General features: G+C 39.4%; 1 protein-coding gene across 1 annotated transcript; it reads right to left on the reverse strand.

Annotated features, from left to right (window-relative positions):
* Positions 1-8745: 8745 nt before the first annotated feature.
* LOC104414574 (protein SIEVE ELEMENT OCCLUSION B) lies at positions 8746-10511 on the reverse strand. Its single transcript, XM_039304722.1, has 2 exons — positions 9973-10511; positions 8746-9498 (listed from the first exon to the last, which is right to left on the reverse strand). Exons 1-2 carry the CDS (start codon positions 10408-10410, stop codon positions 9469-9471), a joined length of 468 nt encoding a protein of 155 aa, XP_039160656.1. The 5' UTR covers positions 10411-10511; the 3' UTR covers positions 8746-9468.
* Positions 10512-14897: the final 4386 nt, after the last annotated feature.

Consider the following 14897-nt stretch of genomic DNA (forward strand, 5'->3'; position numbering starts at 1 on the left):
TGTTGGGACGCAGGGAAAAGGGAAGAAGAACGAGTGAAGCAGAGAAAGTTCAGGGTTTCAAGGGAGTGAATGAAGTGAAGAAGGATGGCTTGTGTGGAGCAAACTGCAGGTCCCTGGTGACCTATTTTAATGCTCCAAGGCTGCAACACGACAACTAATGAGCCGGTACGAACGATTAATTAATATATATATTCTGCTAGCCAAGAGGCCACAACGCAACAGCTTATGAGCCAGTGAGATTGATTTTTATCAGTCATCTCTCTCTCTGCCAGCCAAGAGGCCACAACGCAACAGCTTATGAGCCATGAGATTGATTGTTATCAGTCATCTCTCTCTCTCTCTCTCTCTCTCTACTGTTTCTATATGCCATCCTATTTCTCGATCCATTGGTTTCGATGGAACCATATTGTTGAAATCAACCTTACATACTCGTCTTTCATATCATTTTATAATCAGGAGAACGTATCTTGATCTTAAGGCCATGTTGGTCCTCATAAATCAATCTATTTCAATCCTAACGAATAAGGATAAAGGAAAGTTCGATTTTCTATTTAGATGTCTAATGTTTTGCTATATATTGTTGTCTTATAAATCCAAGAGTGCGTTAGCAGTAAATGCAAACCGAAGAGGGTGAAGAACGCTACAGAAAAAAAGTATTGAGATCAGGGTGAGAGTGAAGAAGGTATTTTATATCTTAAGTACGTATGGCATAAAATACGTCAAGAAGCAAGCCTATCATCGACAGGAGTTTTTGAACTCAATCGTGAAAGTTGATTTGATATATAGGTTACGTGGACAATGTGATTACTCATATGCCCCACATGAGCTATGTAATTGACAGAGGCTTTGATTTCTCGTTTTACAAATTCGAGAAAATTATTGTTCTTATAATATATATATATATATATATATATATATATATATATATATATATTCTCTATTCAATATACACTAGATACATAATCGAATATGTGTAAATTATATCCGTCTTGTTATGACAAACAAAAGATCTAAATGCGAAAAATCCAACCAAATATAATTCAATATGTTGCATGGCAAGTAAGTTGCATGGCAAGTAAGTTGCATAGCTTAGGCCACACATTGTGGAACATTTGGTTTACAGCATTTGGGTTTACAGCACAAAATGTAAAGGTACCCCAATTATGCAGCCTGAAATTAGGGGTCGTATTGATTGGAGTTGGCGATGTCTCCTCAAGACATGTGCTAACCTCGGTTATATCTAGCTCAAGGTAGTATTGCTATGATATATATGTCAAACTTAGACATGAGGGTTCGATTGTGGAGTGGTACAACTTAATTTAGAGAAGTGGCATTAGCAAACAAGATTTTATTGGGAGGATAATTTGCAAAGATAGACTAATGACATCAAAGATTGTAGCACGATGATGACCTTAGTTGATATCTAGTGTAATTTCTATAGGGCCAGTATTAAAAATAGGACTTGTCTATTCTTCCAGTGTGAATGGACATGTAGCATTTGGCATAGTATCCTTGTGCAACATGAGATTAGGCGCTCTTTAGAAGGATGGAATGAGGAACTTCAATGGATGATTAGGGCTATGAAAGGCAAAGATTTGGTGGCAAGACTCCTCAAGGTATCTTTCCTAGCAACTATATATTGTATTTGGATGGAGCACGATCATAGATGGTTTCAAAACAAACCAAATGATATCCATATTATATTGGCCAAGGTGCGTATAAATGTAAGAGGTAGAGCTTCACTTTACCAAAAAATTAAATCTTCCAAGTTAAATGTTGTAGTGGCCGCTGTTGGGAGACTTTCTACATCCATCTTTTTGAATTAGTTCTATTGGTAATGCAGGGGGATGACCCAAGCTGTTTTAGTTCGTATGTTCTATCAGACTCACATTTTCAATATAGAGAGTTCGTATGTTCTATCAGACTCACATTTTCAATATAGAGAGAGAGAGAGAGAGAGAGAGAGAGAGAGAGAGAGAGAGAGAGAGAGAGAGAGAGAGAGAGAGAGAGAGAGAGAGAGAGAGAGAGAGAGAGAGAGAGAGAGTATTTTGGGATTAATCTATCTACACATATTTCAACTTTCACATTCTTTAACATTGAATGGTGATAAAGGTGGCATAGCAATCTTTATTTAGCTAATTGTCAAAAGAGTATTTTGGGATTAATCTATCTACACATATTTCAGCTTTCACATTCTTTAACATTGAATGGTGATAAAGGTGGCATAGCAATCTTTATTTAGCTAATTGTCAAAAGATATATAATCGACATGGACGGTGATTAGATCATTTTTGCATATTCGCTCTGTAATCTGTCATATTATTTTGTCATAATATTTCATGATTATTAGAGGGTGTCTTGATCTTAAGTTTGCGGTGGTTCCAATAATAAATTAACGTATTATATTCTATCAAATAAAGATAAAGGAAAGTTCGATTGTCTACCAGGAATATTAGATTTTTGCTGTATATTACCGTCTTTTAAACTCAGACAGGGCGTTAGTAGTTAAAAACTCAAAAGAGGATGCATAGTGCAGTATAATCATAAAGTAGGATTTGGGGTAAGAGTGAAGAGGGTATTTTATTTATCAGATACATAGCATCACAATAATACGTTAAGTAGCAAGCATACGATAGATGGGAGTTCTTAAAACTTATTTGCAAAGTTCGATTTGGGATGTATGTCACATGGATATGGAATTAGTCAGTTTCCCACATGAGCTGCATAATTGACAAAGGCTCTGCTCAAGTGGGACATCTTATGTAATGCTCGCTTTGGAATTGTAAAATTTTAGTATTAAGATTTTAAGAAATTCGATTGTGGGATTGAGAGATCATTTCATAAGAAATTGTTTTGATTAAACACATTAAGTTATTAAGTAGATTAAAAAATTGGGAACCGGCAAGAATGCTCGAGTGACTTCACTATTATTGTAATACTCATTGTATCGTTTAATCTATAGTCGAATATTGTGTCACTCCTTCATTGACATAGTTCAAAACAACTATATTATGTAAATCTGATGTTCAATTTCTGTAATCTCACATGTGTGAATATTAGCCGCACTAATTAGCCTACCAAATGATATTGCTTTTATCACTTGTATTCAATAATCATGTGGCGATCATCCAATGTACTTGGAAAGACTATCGGTCACATGTGACTAGTCCAATGTATGTGCAAGGCGCCTCCACCAACTACTTTGGAGATATTATTATCAATTTTATTTGTTAAATCTGAATTTGTTAAAACAGATCCACCTCCACGTTATCTTAAGAAAATTAATTTAGGGTTCAGCTAATGCGTGTTTGGATGTGACATCCCGATTTTCCAATTCTGGTTTCAATTAAATAAGTCGGGCATTTCATCTTCGCGTCTATAGCTTTCTTCTCTGAGTTGGACACTCACGAGATAACTAGTCTATCAGGTGAAGCCATTAAGGAATCTAAACGCAATAGACTTGAGAATTCGACTAGGAACCGACTGCTCGACCAGGAACCGACTGCTCGACCGTGCTAATCTGCAAGGGTCATTACGGCACAGATCGATTAAAGATTGGAGATAGGTCAATTCAATAGAACCATGTAATTCAATGTGGGTGATTCCACCTAATTGCACAATTCTTGTTGATCGACACTAGACCAATTTCTCTGTCGTTTTGATACCCTGTGTCCATATTTGAAACATCGAGATTTTTACGACAATCGAGAGTCGCCAATGTGTCGAAGATGCACTTTGTGGCTTGAAAATAATCAACCACAAGTCAATTGCACAGAAAATTCCTAAAAGCTACCCGGTAGGTTAGGACGCGCTAAAGTCGCGCCAGATTGAATTTAACCGTCGACTTATCTTCAGAAGATTTTTCTACAAACCGAGATTTTTGGCAGAAAAGCAAAGTAAGGCCGTTTTTGTTCGAGATTGTCAGATGGCCGTTTTTAATTGAATCTTTGGGATGCAAGTTGGATCACTTGATGGGAAAAGTCATAAGAAGGTTGAGGACACATGGGTTGATTTAATTGAGCTTCAATTGGATGGAATTGAGTGAGAATTGATTGAATTTGATGCACAAATGTCTAAAATTCGTATGCCATGGGGCTAGGGACATTTTGCACCTATTAACAAGCTTGTGGAGGAAGCTTGAGGGGGAGAGAGTGGCTGATGGCATGTGATGTCATGGTGGGGGCAAGTGGAAGGAGAGATTGACAAGTGTTGCAAGCTAGAGAGCCACCAAGGGAGCCCCCCCTCTTCAGCAGCTTCATCTTCCCCATTTCTTGGCTTTCTCCATTGTTGTTGAAGGAGAGAAGCTAAGCAAAAACTAGAGGAATTGAGCAGCACCAGCCCCTCCATTGTTGCACACGCGGAAGGCCATCATCGGCCGTTTTCTTCCCCTATTTTCTCCTCGTTCCAGTTTTTGCTCTAGCTGACCTTTCACCAAAGATTCGAGTTAAAAGTCAACTTCCCGGATGATACAGCAAACGCTCCACCCACGTTCGTGACGAGGACATCCAGCCCGTTCCAGAGCATCCCGCCTCTCACCGAAACAATTCTCCGACCGTCTCGAAATCCCGAGAGAAGCCGCCGCTCGCCGGACCGTCCAGTTCCGCCCCGCTCCGCTTTGTTCGCGTTTTCTTGCTATTTCGCCCCTTTCCGACCCTTCTTTTGCCCATCCCAACCTCCTATAAGATCCCTAAGACCCCGGGAGCCGCCGGTTGCCAACCACCCGCTTGTCGGAGCTCCGATCGGCCCGTTTTCGCCGTTGAAGATTCTGGTTTCTTCTCGCAGCGGTTCAACCAGGATCGGCGTAAAACCGAAAGCGGTGGAGGTCTTCAAGGCCCATTTTAAGTGTCTTCCCGACCTCCGTTGGTGTCGCCGCTTTGGGGTTTATCGACCGCCTTGGTGTCGTGGTCGCCGTGAACTCACCGGCGCGCAAAACCGGTGAGTTTATCCTCTAATTCTTGCTTAGTGAGTTAATGACGCTTAAGGGGTGTTTAGATTGGTCTAATTAGGTTTATGTGATTAAATTAGATTATTTTAATGTAAATTAGATTAGTTGTATGATTAGTTTAATGTATGTTTAATTAAGGCTAATTGTATGATTAAATTAATGTAATCTTATTTAAGCCCTAATTAATTATTTTTAATTAATTAATATTTTTAAATATTATTTTATTAAATTATATTATTATAATATAATATTTAATTATTTAATTTTCGGAATTAAATTTAATTATTTAATAATTTCGAAAATTTTGCCGGGATGGCCGATCATTAGAATTTCGCGCCGATCGTAGCGGTGCGGTCGACTTGTGTTAATTGTAAGCTTAAATTGAGAAATTGAGTTATTGATGATTATGGTTAATTATTCCAAAAGTGTGGAATTGAGTGATATTGATGAAGTTGTGGTATTTAACTTGAAAATACCCGGTGTTGGCTTTTAGCACCGTAATTGCTTTGTATGACTAGGTTGAATCGTTGGTTGTTATTGGATTGAATATCCAATTCTATGGTTTATTATTGAATGATCAACTTTGGCAAGCATTGGTTTATATATATATATTGCAGCTTCTGGTGAGCTAAGATCGTTTTATCAGCTTGTGCGAGCACGATCTATCTATACAGCTTGTGCGAGCTATCTATCAGTTATAGCTTTGGTGAGCTATCTATCTATACAGCTTGAGCGAGCTACCGTCTATATATTACAGCTTTGGAGAGCATGTGTCGTATTAACGACTGGTTTGATAGGTGGTATTGAATGATAGATAGTAATGGTTGATAGATAGTACGGATTGAAATGGAAAGATAGATAGTATGATGGAATTGAATCATTGCGAATGATTGGATTAATTGAATTGATAGACCGATATAAGTGTCGGTAGTTTCAGCTTGTGCGAGCATTGTTTGAATATGAATTGTACTAACGTGCAGGAAAGGGACTGAGGCGAGGTAAGCCCTCTATCCTATTTGTGTGGCTAGAGCGCCTTGAGGCGTATTTTCTTCCTAATTGAGTTTTAGAGGGTAGGACTCACTGAGACGTAGTCTCATCCCGGTTGTGGGATAATATTTCAAGTCCCTAGATGACGGTCGTGGAGGACCGGAAGTCCTGGAGTTCGGAAGGTGGACGTTGAAGAATCGGCGAACGTGTCCGACAAGTTGGTCATAGGACAGTTCCCTAGTTGTTGAGCCTGTCTATTTTGTAGACAATCCAGTGTTGTATATAAACCTATGTGTTTATAAGAAAGCTTGTTTGGTTGTGATTGATTGCCTGCTTTTCTATCCCAAGTTAAATGTTGTCGGGATTTGTTTCGCTTCCGCATGAATAATAAAATTGAATGGGTCGGCGACGTGTCCTGAGAAGTCGCACTTGTATCGACCAGTGGGATGTGCGCGCGCTCGAGGTTCGGGGCGTGACATTGGAAGCACTTGAAAACGGCCTACTGAACATAAGGATTTCAAAACTGGTAGGCATACTTTTTTGTAAAAAGAATTGTTATATATAATAAGAAAAATCATAAATGAGATGTGGTAATACTTTAGCCGGAGAAATTTAGAGCAAAATTAAGATACAACCCAATAAGGCTCCACCTGTGCTTTGCTTGATGTTTTTAGTCATGCTCGATTGATTTGACCCAAATGATCATCAACGGGATATTTTTCTTACACAGAAACACACGGTACATATTCTATAAATTCATAGAGTCATCTGATTCATAAAAAATTGTAGCTCAAACAAGTCGTTAGACACATTAGTAAAGAAATTAATCAAATATCGGATTTACATGACTTGATCATTTTGCACTACATCAATGGAGGGAGCAACATAATATTTCACTATAGAAAAGAGGAGCATCACTTGATCAAATCTAACTGATTCTTGATTCTCAATCATACTTAATAACTTATGGTGTTTAATATCATAATTTTTACAGTTTCAAAGCAATAATTACTTAAGATGCCTCACTTGATCAAATCTAACAAGGCCAAGCAAGCCTCTGTTATGACAGGCGATGGTGACCCTCGCCCAAGCTAGGCCATCATCCTCGGACAGTGGCCAATCATCGGCAAAGTGAAGAAGAAAGGCAAAAAACAAATGAGAGGAGAAAAAGAAAAAATAAGAAAAAAATTAAAATATTATTAAATATTGCAACCGAGTGAGACTAACATTTCCTAAAATTGATTTAATTCATGAATCTTGAGATCACTTTAGACATAAAATAAATAAGAAACACATAAAAAGGACCCCAATCAGGCTGGAGGAGTGCTTCAAGTACCACTTAACAGTGTTGTACTGAAGGAAAGCCTCAGCTTCTTTGAGGAAAAGGTGGGTGTACACAAAGGAACATAAATGTTTGGAGCATGCAAAAGATGTTAACATCATCATTTGATCAGGACACATATCTAAGGATATGACCCTGTGAACCTTTAGAATTTTCATTTATGGAAGTGGCTCATATCATCAAAGTATAGAAGCGTATAGAAGACACGGATGAAATCTTAAATGATGAAAATTCAAGAAGATGAAGCCGTGTCCTGGGAGCTTAAAAGAGGACCCCTTTTGGGAGCAAGTAATGTAAGAAACCAGGGGACACTATCGTCCAGCCTTTTTCTATTTGAAGCAAAATGGTTTACTCTTGATATTGTCGTACTTATCGACTCATCAATCTAAATATATCAAGGCTTTATGCTTATTATTTCGCTGTTGGTTTTGTTGGTGGTCTCGCGGGTCATGTAGTAGCTAAATCATCCGCCACGTCCAACAGCTAAATGATGGTTTCGCATGCTAAGCTTTTTCGACTGGGTGACTTCGTGTTCTTTAAGTAGTTATAAGAGCGGTAGGGACAGAAGTTTGTGATGATCTCGTCTACAGTTTTTTAGCCCATTGGATTGCAAATGAGATGCTTGACAGAAGAAAGAGCTAGGAAGAAAGAGGATTGTTGTTTGACTGGACTCTTCTTTTTTCCTCTTTTTTTTTTCCTAACGCCTCTCCTTTGCCTATTACTGTTCATAGGATGAATCAATCGCCTGGTTGTGTATGACGTCCCAAGCCGGCGGCAAGATTCCATCCAAGGAAGATCTCACGATGAAAGTGGAGGAAAAGAAGAGGCTAAGGTTTTGAAGCACTAGCGCCATCTCAGGAGCCATCTGAGTTTCACCATGTGAGATTTGAAGACAGGAGAGGAAGTCCAAATCCGACCTGTACATAGAATTTTGACGCTGCTTAGTTGCTCAAAGAATTCTATGCATTTAGCCGAAAAAAGAATTATTTTTCACATGTTAGTAGTGTCTTATAATCTTTTGGAAGCTCCGTAACTTTTATTTTGCGGCATGGAAAAGGGATTAGATGGGGTTGGAACCTACCTTGATGTTAGAATGTTCGGTTTAAGGCGTTAACAAAGTATCAACCGTTCAGTGTGTTAGATATATTTAGATTATATCCAGATATATTTAGAAATCTAAATATATCTAACACACTAAGTGAGTCCATCCCAGCTCCACCAGATTGAGACTGGCTCCAAGTTTGTCTATTAAAATATCGTACTATGTGAAGGATGAAATTAGAGATCTCGCAATTTCTTATGCGACTCGAATAGAAAGTTCTCAGTGCGCTGAATTTGAACTCCCGTCTCTAGGATGTGGTGAAAAAATGAAACATTATTGCTCCTTGTGGAAATAACATGGAAAGCTCTCGATGTTATCACTACAACGTCTGATCTCGTATGCCTCGAAGACGTAAGTAATGAACCAGATTAAGATCACAAAAGCATTTATTCATAGCGCACAGTGTCTGCATGCAGAGTACATCAAGCTCTGCACGGTTCAACTACAGGCACACACTGCAACCACACAAAATCAAAAGCAACATCAAACTAACAAGGGAAGAAATAATGTGAAAACGTGACTGAGCTAAAACAGTCCATGTTTGTTCTGGAGCGCCGACCGAAGGTGTGGGGCTCAATGGCCTCCTTGGTTAGTCAGTGCTCACCGTGGCAGCACTCGAAGGTGACAGAGATCTTCATGCTCTGAGAGCACAATTTGCACCTGAGGCTCTTTGGCATGTTTCCAACCATGTTGGGGATGTAGAAACGGTGGCAGCGCGGTTTCACAATGACATGCCGGTAGTGCTCTTGGAAGACAGCCTCGAAAGCCTGTGTCTGAGTCACCCTCTTGATCCACATCTGATGCTGTGACAGCACCGTCGCGAAATCCGTGAGACGAGCGTTGACGATTGTGCATGACCCTCTCGCCATAATGGCAAACCCACCATGCTTCTTGTAGCTGGTGTAGAGCTCGAGCAGGTCCTGCGTCAGGGAATCGTACACGTCCGAATTTGCCTGCATCTTTGAGGAAGTGCAGTACTCAAGGCGGGTCAGGAATTGCTCTCTCTTCGTACTGATTCTGATGGCTATGTGGGAGACTGAATAGTTTATCTTCTCCAGGTATTCTTCAATCTCATGGACAGCTTTGGAGTCTTCAGCTGAGTAGGAGGTCGCTCCTTTCAAACTGGTCAACAATCAAGACAGAGGACATGTCAAAAGAACAAGAACATAAATTGTTTTGAGTTAGGAAACTTTAAATATATTTTGGGAATGACCCTTGCGCGAATTCGGTACATATGACGGAAGATTGGGTGGATTTCACGTGAACTGAACAGTAGAAGCTCATTCTACTTGCTTTTGTCCCTAATATGCAAATTTGTGCTTGGCCGAAATTAAATTATTTTATGAGACGAAATTATAATTGAGTTCGTCTTCCTTCGTCTCTATTCGTAGGAAGATCTCCGATAGGACTTTGATTGTTCGGTTGCGATTATGGATATAACCTAAACATAAATTCAGTTAAAAATAAACGTGAGTGATATGTCCAGATTTGTAAAGCCCTAATCAGAAGGTAGTAGGAGAAGAGTTCTTGTAATTGGGGATGGACGAGGAAAATATTGTGCCGATAATCGAATTCCATACTGCATTTGTTACTTACGCATTGTTCGATGAAAGGGTATATCGTTTTGTTCACCACGAGCTTGAACCAATTGATCTCTGGCGACTTCCCGAGCTCTTTGCCCCTCACCTCCGTGAATGGGAAGGCATCCCATCCCCAACGGCTTATCATGGATATTGCGTCCGTGTTCACCACCTTCCCCTGTTCGTTTAGCACCACAACCTTCGTCTGCTGGCTGAATTGCCACTTGTCCCGGATGAACTTTGCTGCCGTCTTGCTGACCATGGAGTTGCATGAGTACCATTGCATTCGAGATCTCATGTCCAGGAACTGCTTTTCTATCGCCTCATCATGTGCCTCCATAATAGGAACCCACATAATTTCGTAATTATTAGATTTGAAGGTGTTCACATTGTAGATGCTGGTAAGGGTTGCTAGATCGTCGTTTGACAAGTTCAAGTCTGAAATGAGGAGCATCACGCACTTGTCCTTCAACTTCTTCACCTTTACCTATAACATCTAGTGATCAAACCATGCTGTTGTTTTGCCATTTTGAATGCCAACAAACGATCTATCTAAGAATATCAGATGTAGTTAATTACTAGCAAGGTGTTCTCGTGACATTGATATACAATAATAACCGGTAATTAAAGTTAATGAAGATTATTGAACTGAGAAGCTAACCGTTGTCCTCTGGTGACATTGATAGACCTCGGCGTCAAACATTGCCCTCAAAAGCTCCACAATATCAGATTCGGAAACTTGCTCAATCCGCTGATACAACTGTTCCTCCTCTGCATAATGTGAATCACTTTAATTTAGGTAATTTTGTTCTAGATCTGGATCTGACAAAAATGATCTGTGTACCCATGAAGGAATCTGGAGGAGATGCACGAACGCTTCATTCCATCTATGAGTGAAAAACATTTTGTTTGGGAACAGCAATGGTCTCACCCCTTTTCTCGAAATCTTGCACTTGTTTCTTGAAGGATTGATGTTTTGCCATGACCAGTTCCGAGATGGTCGACAGTTCTAGCCATAGGTTCCTGAAGTCATCAAGAAATAGGTTGAGCATTGTTGTGAAACAGTTTGCGAGAGAGAGAGAGAGAGTTTGGAATTAATTCCAAGTCCGTTAATAAATGTTGTTAAAAGCAAAGGTAAGGTATAACATATTCATTGCTCTTGCTAATCATGCCCTTGAACAGAAATGAGCAGCCAAGTACAATGGTGATGATGTAAAAGAAGTTGGCTGATAGGTCGATCGACGCCGACACTTTTCCAGAATCTTCAGGGGCAGAGTACCTCTTAATAAAAAATCAAAAACGCACTTGGTGTACGCCAAAGTCTCCTTGATCGGGTTCAAAAAATCCATGGTCCACTTTATTTCGGAGGACGTACCGGTTGGTAACCCTCTCAGCGAGGCCATGAAGCATAAAACTTCGTCTGATGCTTGAATTTGAGTGCGACGCCACTTCTCGACATAGAACACCGATATAGTTAACAATGTCAGCACAGCCTTGGCATCCCATGAAAAGGATGACAGCTTGGCCAAAAGCGATTCCATTGTTTGCTGCATATCGTTGGTTTGCAGGGCATCAATCTGTCGTGGCGTACATAGTTTTCGACATTAAGCGTGGGAAGTAAAAAGATCGAGAAGAATACCATTGAAAAGGACACAGTGAAGAGTTTAATTAACAACACTGTTTGCTTCTTTTTTCCTGACAGAATGAATAATTTTAGCGCACAATAAAAATGTACTTTTAATTTAGTACAAGTTTTTATCTACAATTAATCTCTAAGTAATTTCAAAACAATCTATAAAGGTCTGGAGCTTAGAAATGTGCTTTTACCTTAGTCTGAGTTGTCATAATGTCTAAGTAATTTTAAAATAATCTAAGAAAGTCCGGAGCTCCCGTGTTTGTATATTTCCACTTTCCCGAGGAATGTCTCTTCTTATATAAGATTACCTCATTGTACAGCTCGTTAATCTTTGTTGACAAATCTGCTGAAGTTTCTGTGAAAGGCGAGGTCAAACTTTTGCTCTGGCTTCGGATACCTTAGAAAAATGAATTCACTTGTAAGACCCAACCATGGAATATTATGAACGTAAGAGCATGTAAACATTGTGTGTCTTTATAAACTTTGGCTGGACAAGAGTGAAACATGAAATTAATTTGAGGAGCAAAGGCATTTTGCGACAAAAAACTATCTCGCGTTAAGATCCAGCCAACTAACCATGGAAATAAGTATATGCAAAAGAGACAATAGCATGTCGTCGAACTTGCTTGTCCACTACTTTACCTTTGCCCGATTGTTGTCAACAACATCATTGGCAAAGTCCATGGGTTCGCTGAGGATCTTCTCGACGAGGCTCAGGCAATCCTCGACATTTGCTTGTCTTGGGGTCAAGCATTCCTGGCTGGTAGCTTTCTTCATGAAGTCATTGTCGTCGGATTTGAGGAGGGCAAGTAATCCGGTCATGAATTCCTTGTTTCCGGCCTTGGCCACCTCGGTCATGCTTCCACCCACCTGGGTCCCACTTCCGGCCACCTCGGTCACCTTTCCGGCCACCTCAGTCCCACTTCCACCCACTGCGGTCCCGCTTCCGGCCACCTCAGTCACAGTTCCGCCCACTGCGGTCATGCTTCCACCCACCTCAGTCACGCTTCCGCCCTCTGCCGTCCCGCTTCCGCCCACCTCAGTCCTGCTTCCGGCCACGTCCATCACACTTCCGCCTGCGTCGGTTATGCTTGCAGCCACCTCGGTCGTGTGGTCATTGTTTCCGGTCGTGGCCCCCTCGGTCGTGTCTCCAGCCATTTTCGGAAGCAAAGGAAAAAAGGAATGAGTGAAGCAGAGAAAGTTCAGGGTTTAAAGGGAGTGAGTGAAGTGAATAAGGAAGGCTTTTGTGGAGCAAAACTGCAGGTTCCATGTCATCTATTTATAACACCCCAAGACCAGAACACGACTTATGAGCCGGTAAGAACAATTGTCGATAGAAGAATAAAGTTAAGAAGACGGTCCCGTCACTTTCCAAAAAGTGACGGGGACACGGTAACCATACATCCCAATCGTGGGATTATGGCAACAAGAATTTAAAGCTTCCATAATTAATTGCCAAAAATGATCTTTAAGTAGTAAAATCACAAAAGAGTAGAACCAATAAAGGAAATAATAAACATAATCTACATTTAGCAGAACACTAAATATCAAAAGGAAACGAAAGTCTGCTTGAGATTTGTCAAATTAGAATTTTTAATGTTTGTGTCTCATTTTGTATTATTACTAAAACATTTTAATATATAACATAATAGCATTATCACATATGTGACTACTGCAATTCACTGTGTGTAAATATCACCACTCGAGCTTGTCACTAGCGCAAAATTACTTACTCCAGTCATGATCATTGACGTCTACACGGTTTTAAAATATGTCCTATTAGTTTGAGATTTTGGTGTTGCAAGTGGTACCAAAGCAACAACTTAAACACCATCAACATGAAATCAAAGAGATAATGTGGAATCAAAACATATATTACTCCCTAGATTATAAAATTTTACTTGAATAAATATTATCTTTTGCTAAGTTTTGTCAAATTCTCTAATATTGCACTCTAGAAACTAAAATTTACATAATGTTTTGTCTCCCTTTTTAGGCTATGATTTATCATTTGTCATTGTGAAGTACTATCTCTATACATTTGAAGTCGTAACTTGGCTTACATTAAATTCATATAATTTCTTAGTTCTTAACTTTAATTAAATTTTCATTTCCCTTTTGGAAATTGTGTGTGGCCTTTTACAAATTAATCTTGGTCCTAGGCACGAAATTTAAAATTGATATGAAAGATTGGTTTTGCGTTGACTTTCGTTTGTGTTTAATATGGCGCTACATGATTAGATTTGGTATATTATTATTCTTTTGCCGGCCTTAGTTTTTGCGGTTTATTATAAGGGGCAATCTTGGCAATTGATTTTGGAAGGTTTATACTCTAGTTGCCAAAATCCCATGCTTGAAATGTGTGGTCAGCGGGTCTCCGTCACTTGACGACACTGTCTTCTTAGCATGGCCCTAATTGATATGAGTTATCTCTCTCTCTCTCTCTCTCTCTCTCTCTCTCTGTTCCCCATTCGAGTGTTGCCGCCCCAAAAGCCGAACAAAGTGGACTTTGTTGGCCCCTACGTTGGAGGAGGCAAAAATCCGCAAAACATTTTCCGTCTTTGAAGTTGTATTCCTATTTTCAGTTGGGCCAACATTTTAAAACATGAGTTGAGTTGGGCTAGTCTTTTCTGATATAGGACCGTTCGGATAAAATTGTAGTTTTCACCTTTTATTTGATATAAATCTCGCAACTTACGCACTTTGACTTTTTATTTCAATTCTGAACACTCAAAACTTTTGCTTTATATAAATATTAACGTGGAAATTTATGTATATTTTTCTCACATTTTTTTTTTAAATTTAAATAATATTTTCGAATAAAATAATTTTTTTTTTTTTAGTTTCATTCTAAACAGACAAGTCCTTACATATACTTCAGCGGTTTAGTCAAGAAGTGACGTGTGTGTGCATCCAACTAGACTGGCGGCACTTCTTGCGAGTTACATGCAAATAGGCATAAATTCAAGAATGTTTGAAATTGTGACAGTCTTATAATAAGATTATGAGCAATTAGTTTGTGAAAGTAAGAGATTGTCTTGTTAAGAAGTATGAATGACGGGTAAGTTGCATTGCGTGGTGGAGATATGATGATATGATAAGATGAAACCATATTCTTATTTGGCATTGCTTGTAGAAATGATCACAACTTTATATGCACATATCTATTCTTCCTAACATAAAAGTTCTTAGAGATTCCAGCGTCCTCTTCTCCTTTCCCTCTCATCTCCACACGACTTCCATCTTCAACCTCCACGGGAGGGAGAGTTTGAGCTAGATCTCTCCCTCCCCTCCTTTTTTCTTTG

The sequence above is a fragment of the Eucalyptus grandis genome, chromosome 2 (assembly GCF_016545825.1).
Source record: "Eucalyptus grandis isolate ANBG69807.140 chromosome 2, ASM1654582v1, whole genome shotgun sequence".
NCBI lineage: Eukaryota > Viridiplantae > Streptophyta > Magnoliopsida > Myrtales > Myrtaceae > Eucalyptus > Eucalyptus grandis.

Coding starts and splice junctions, on each gene's coding strand:
- LOC104414574 (XM_039304722.1), bottom strand. CDS start 10,410: ATGCTCCTCATTTCAGACTTGAACTTGTCAAACGACGATCTAGCAACC. Junction 9,499..9,972: donor ACCCTTTCATCGAACAATGC/GTAAGTAACAAA, acceptor ATTGTTGACCAG/TTTGAAAGGAGCGACCTCCT.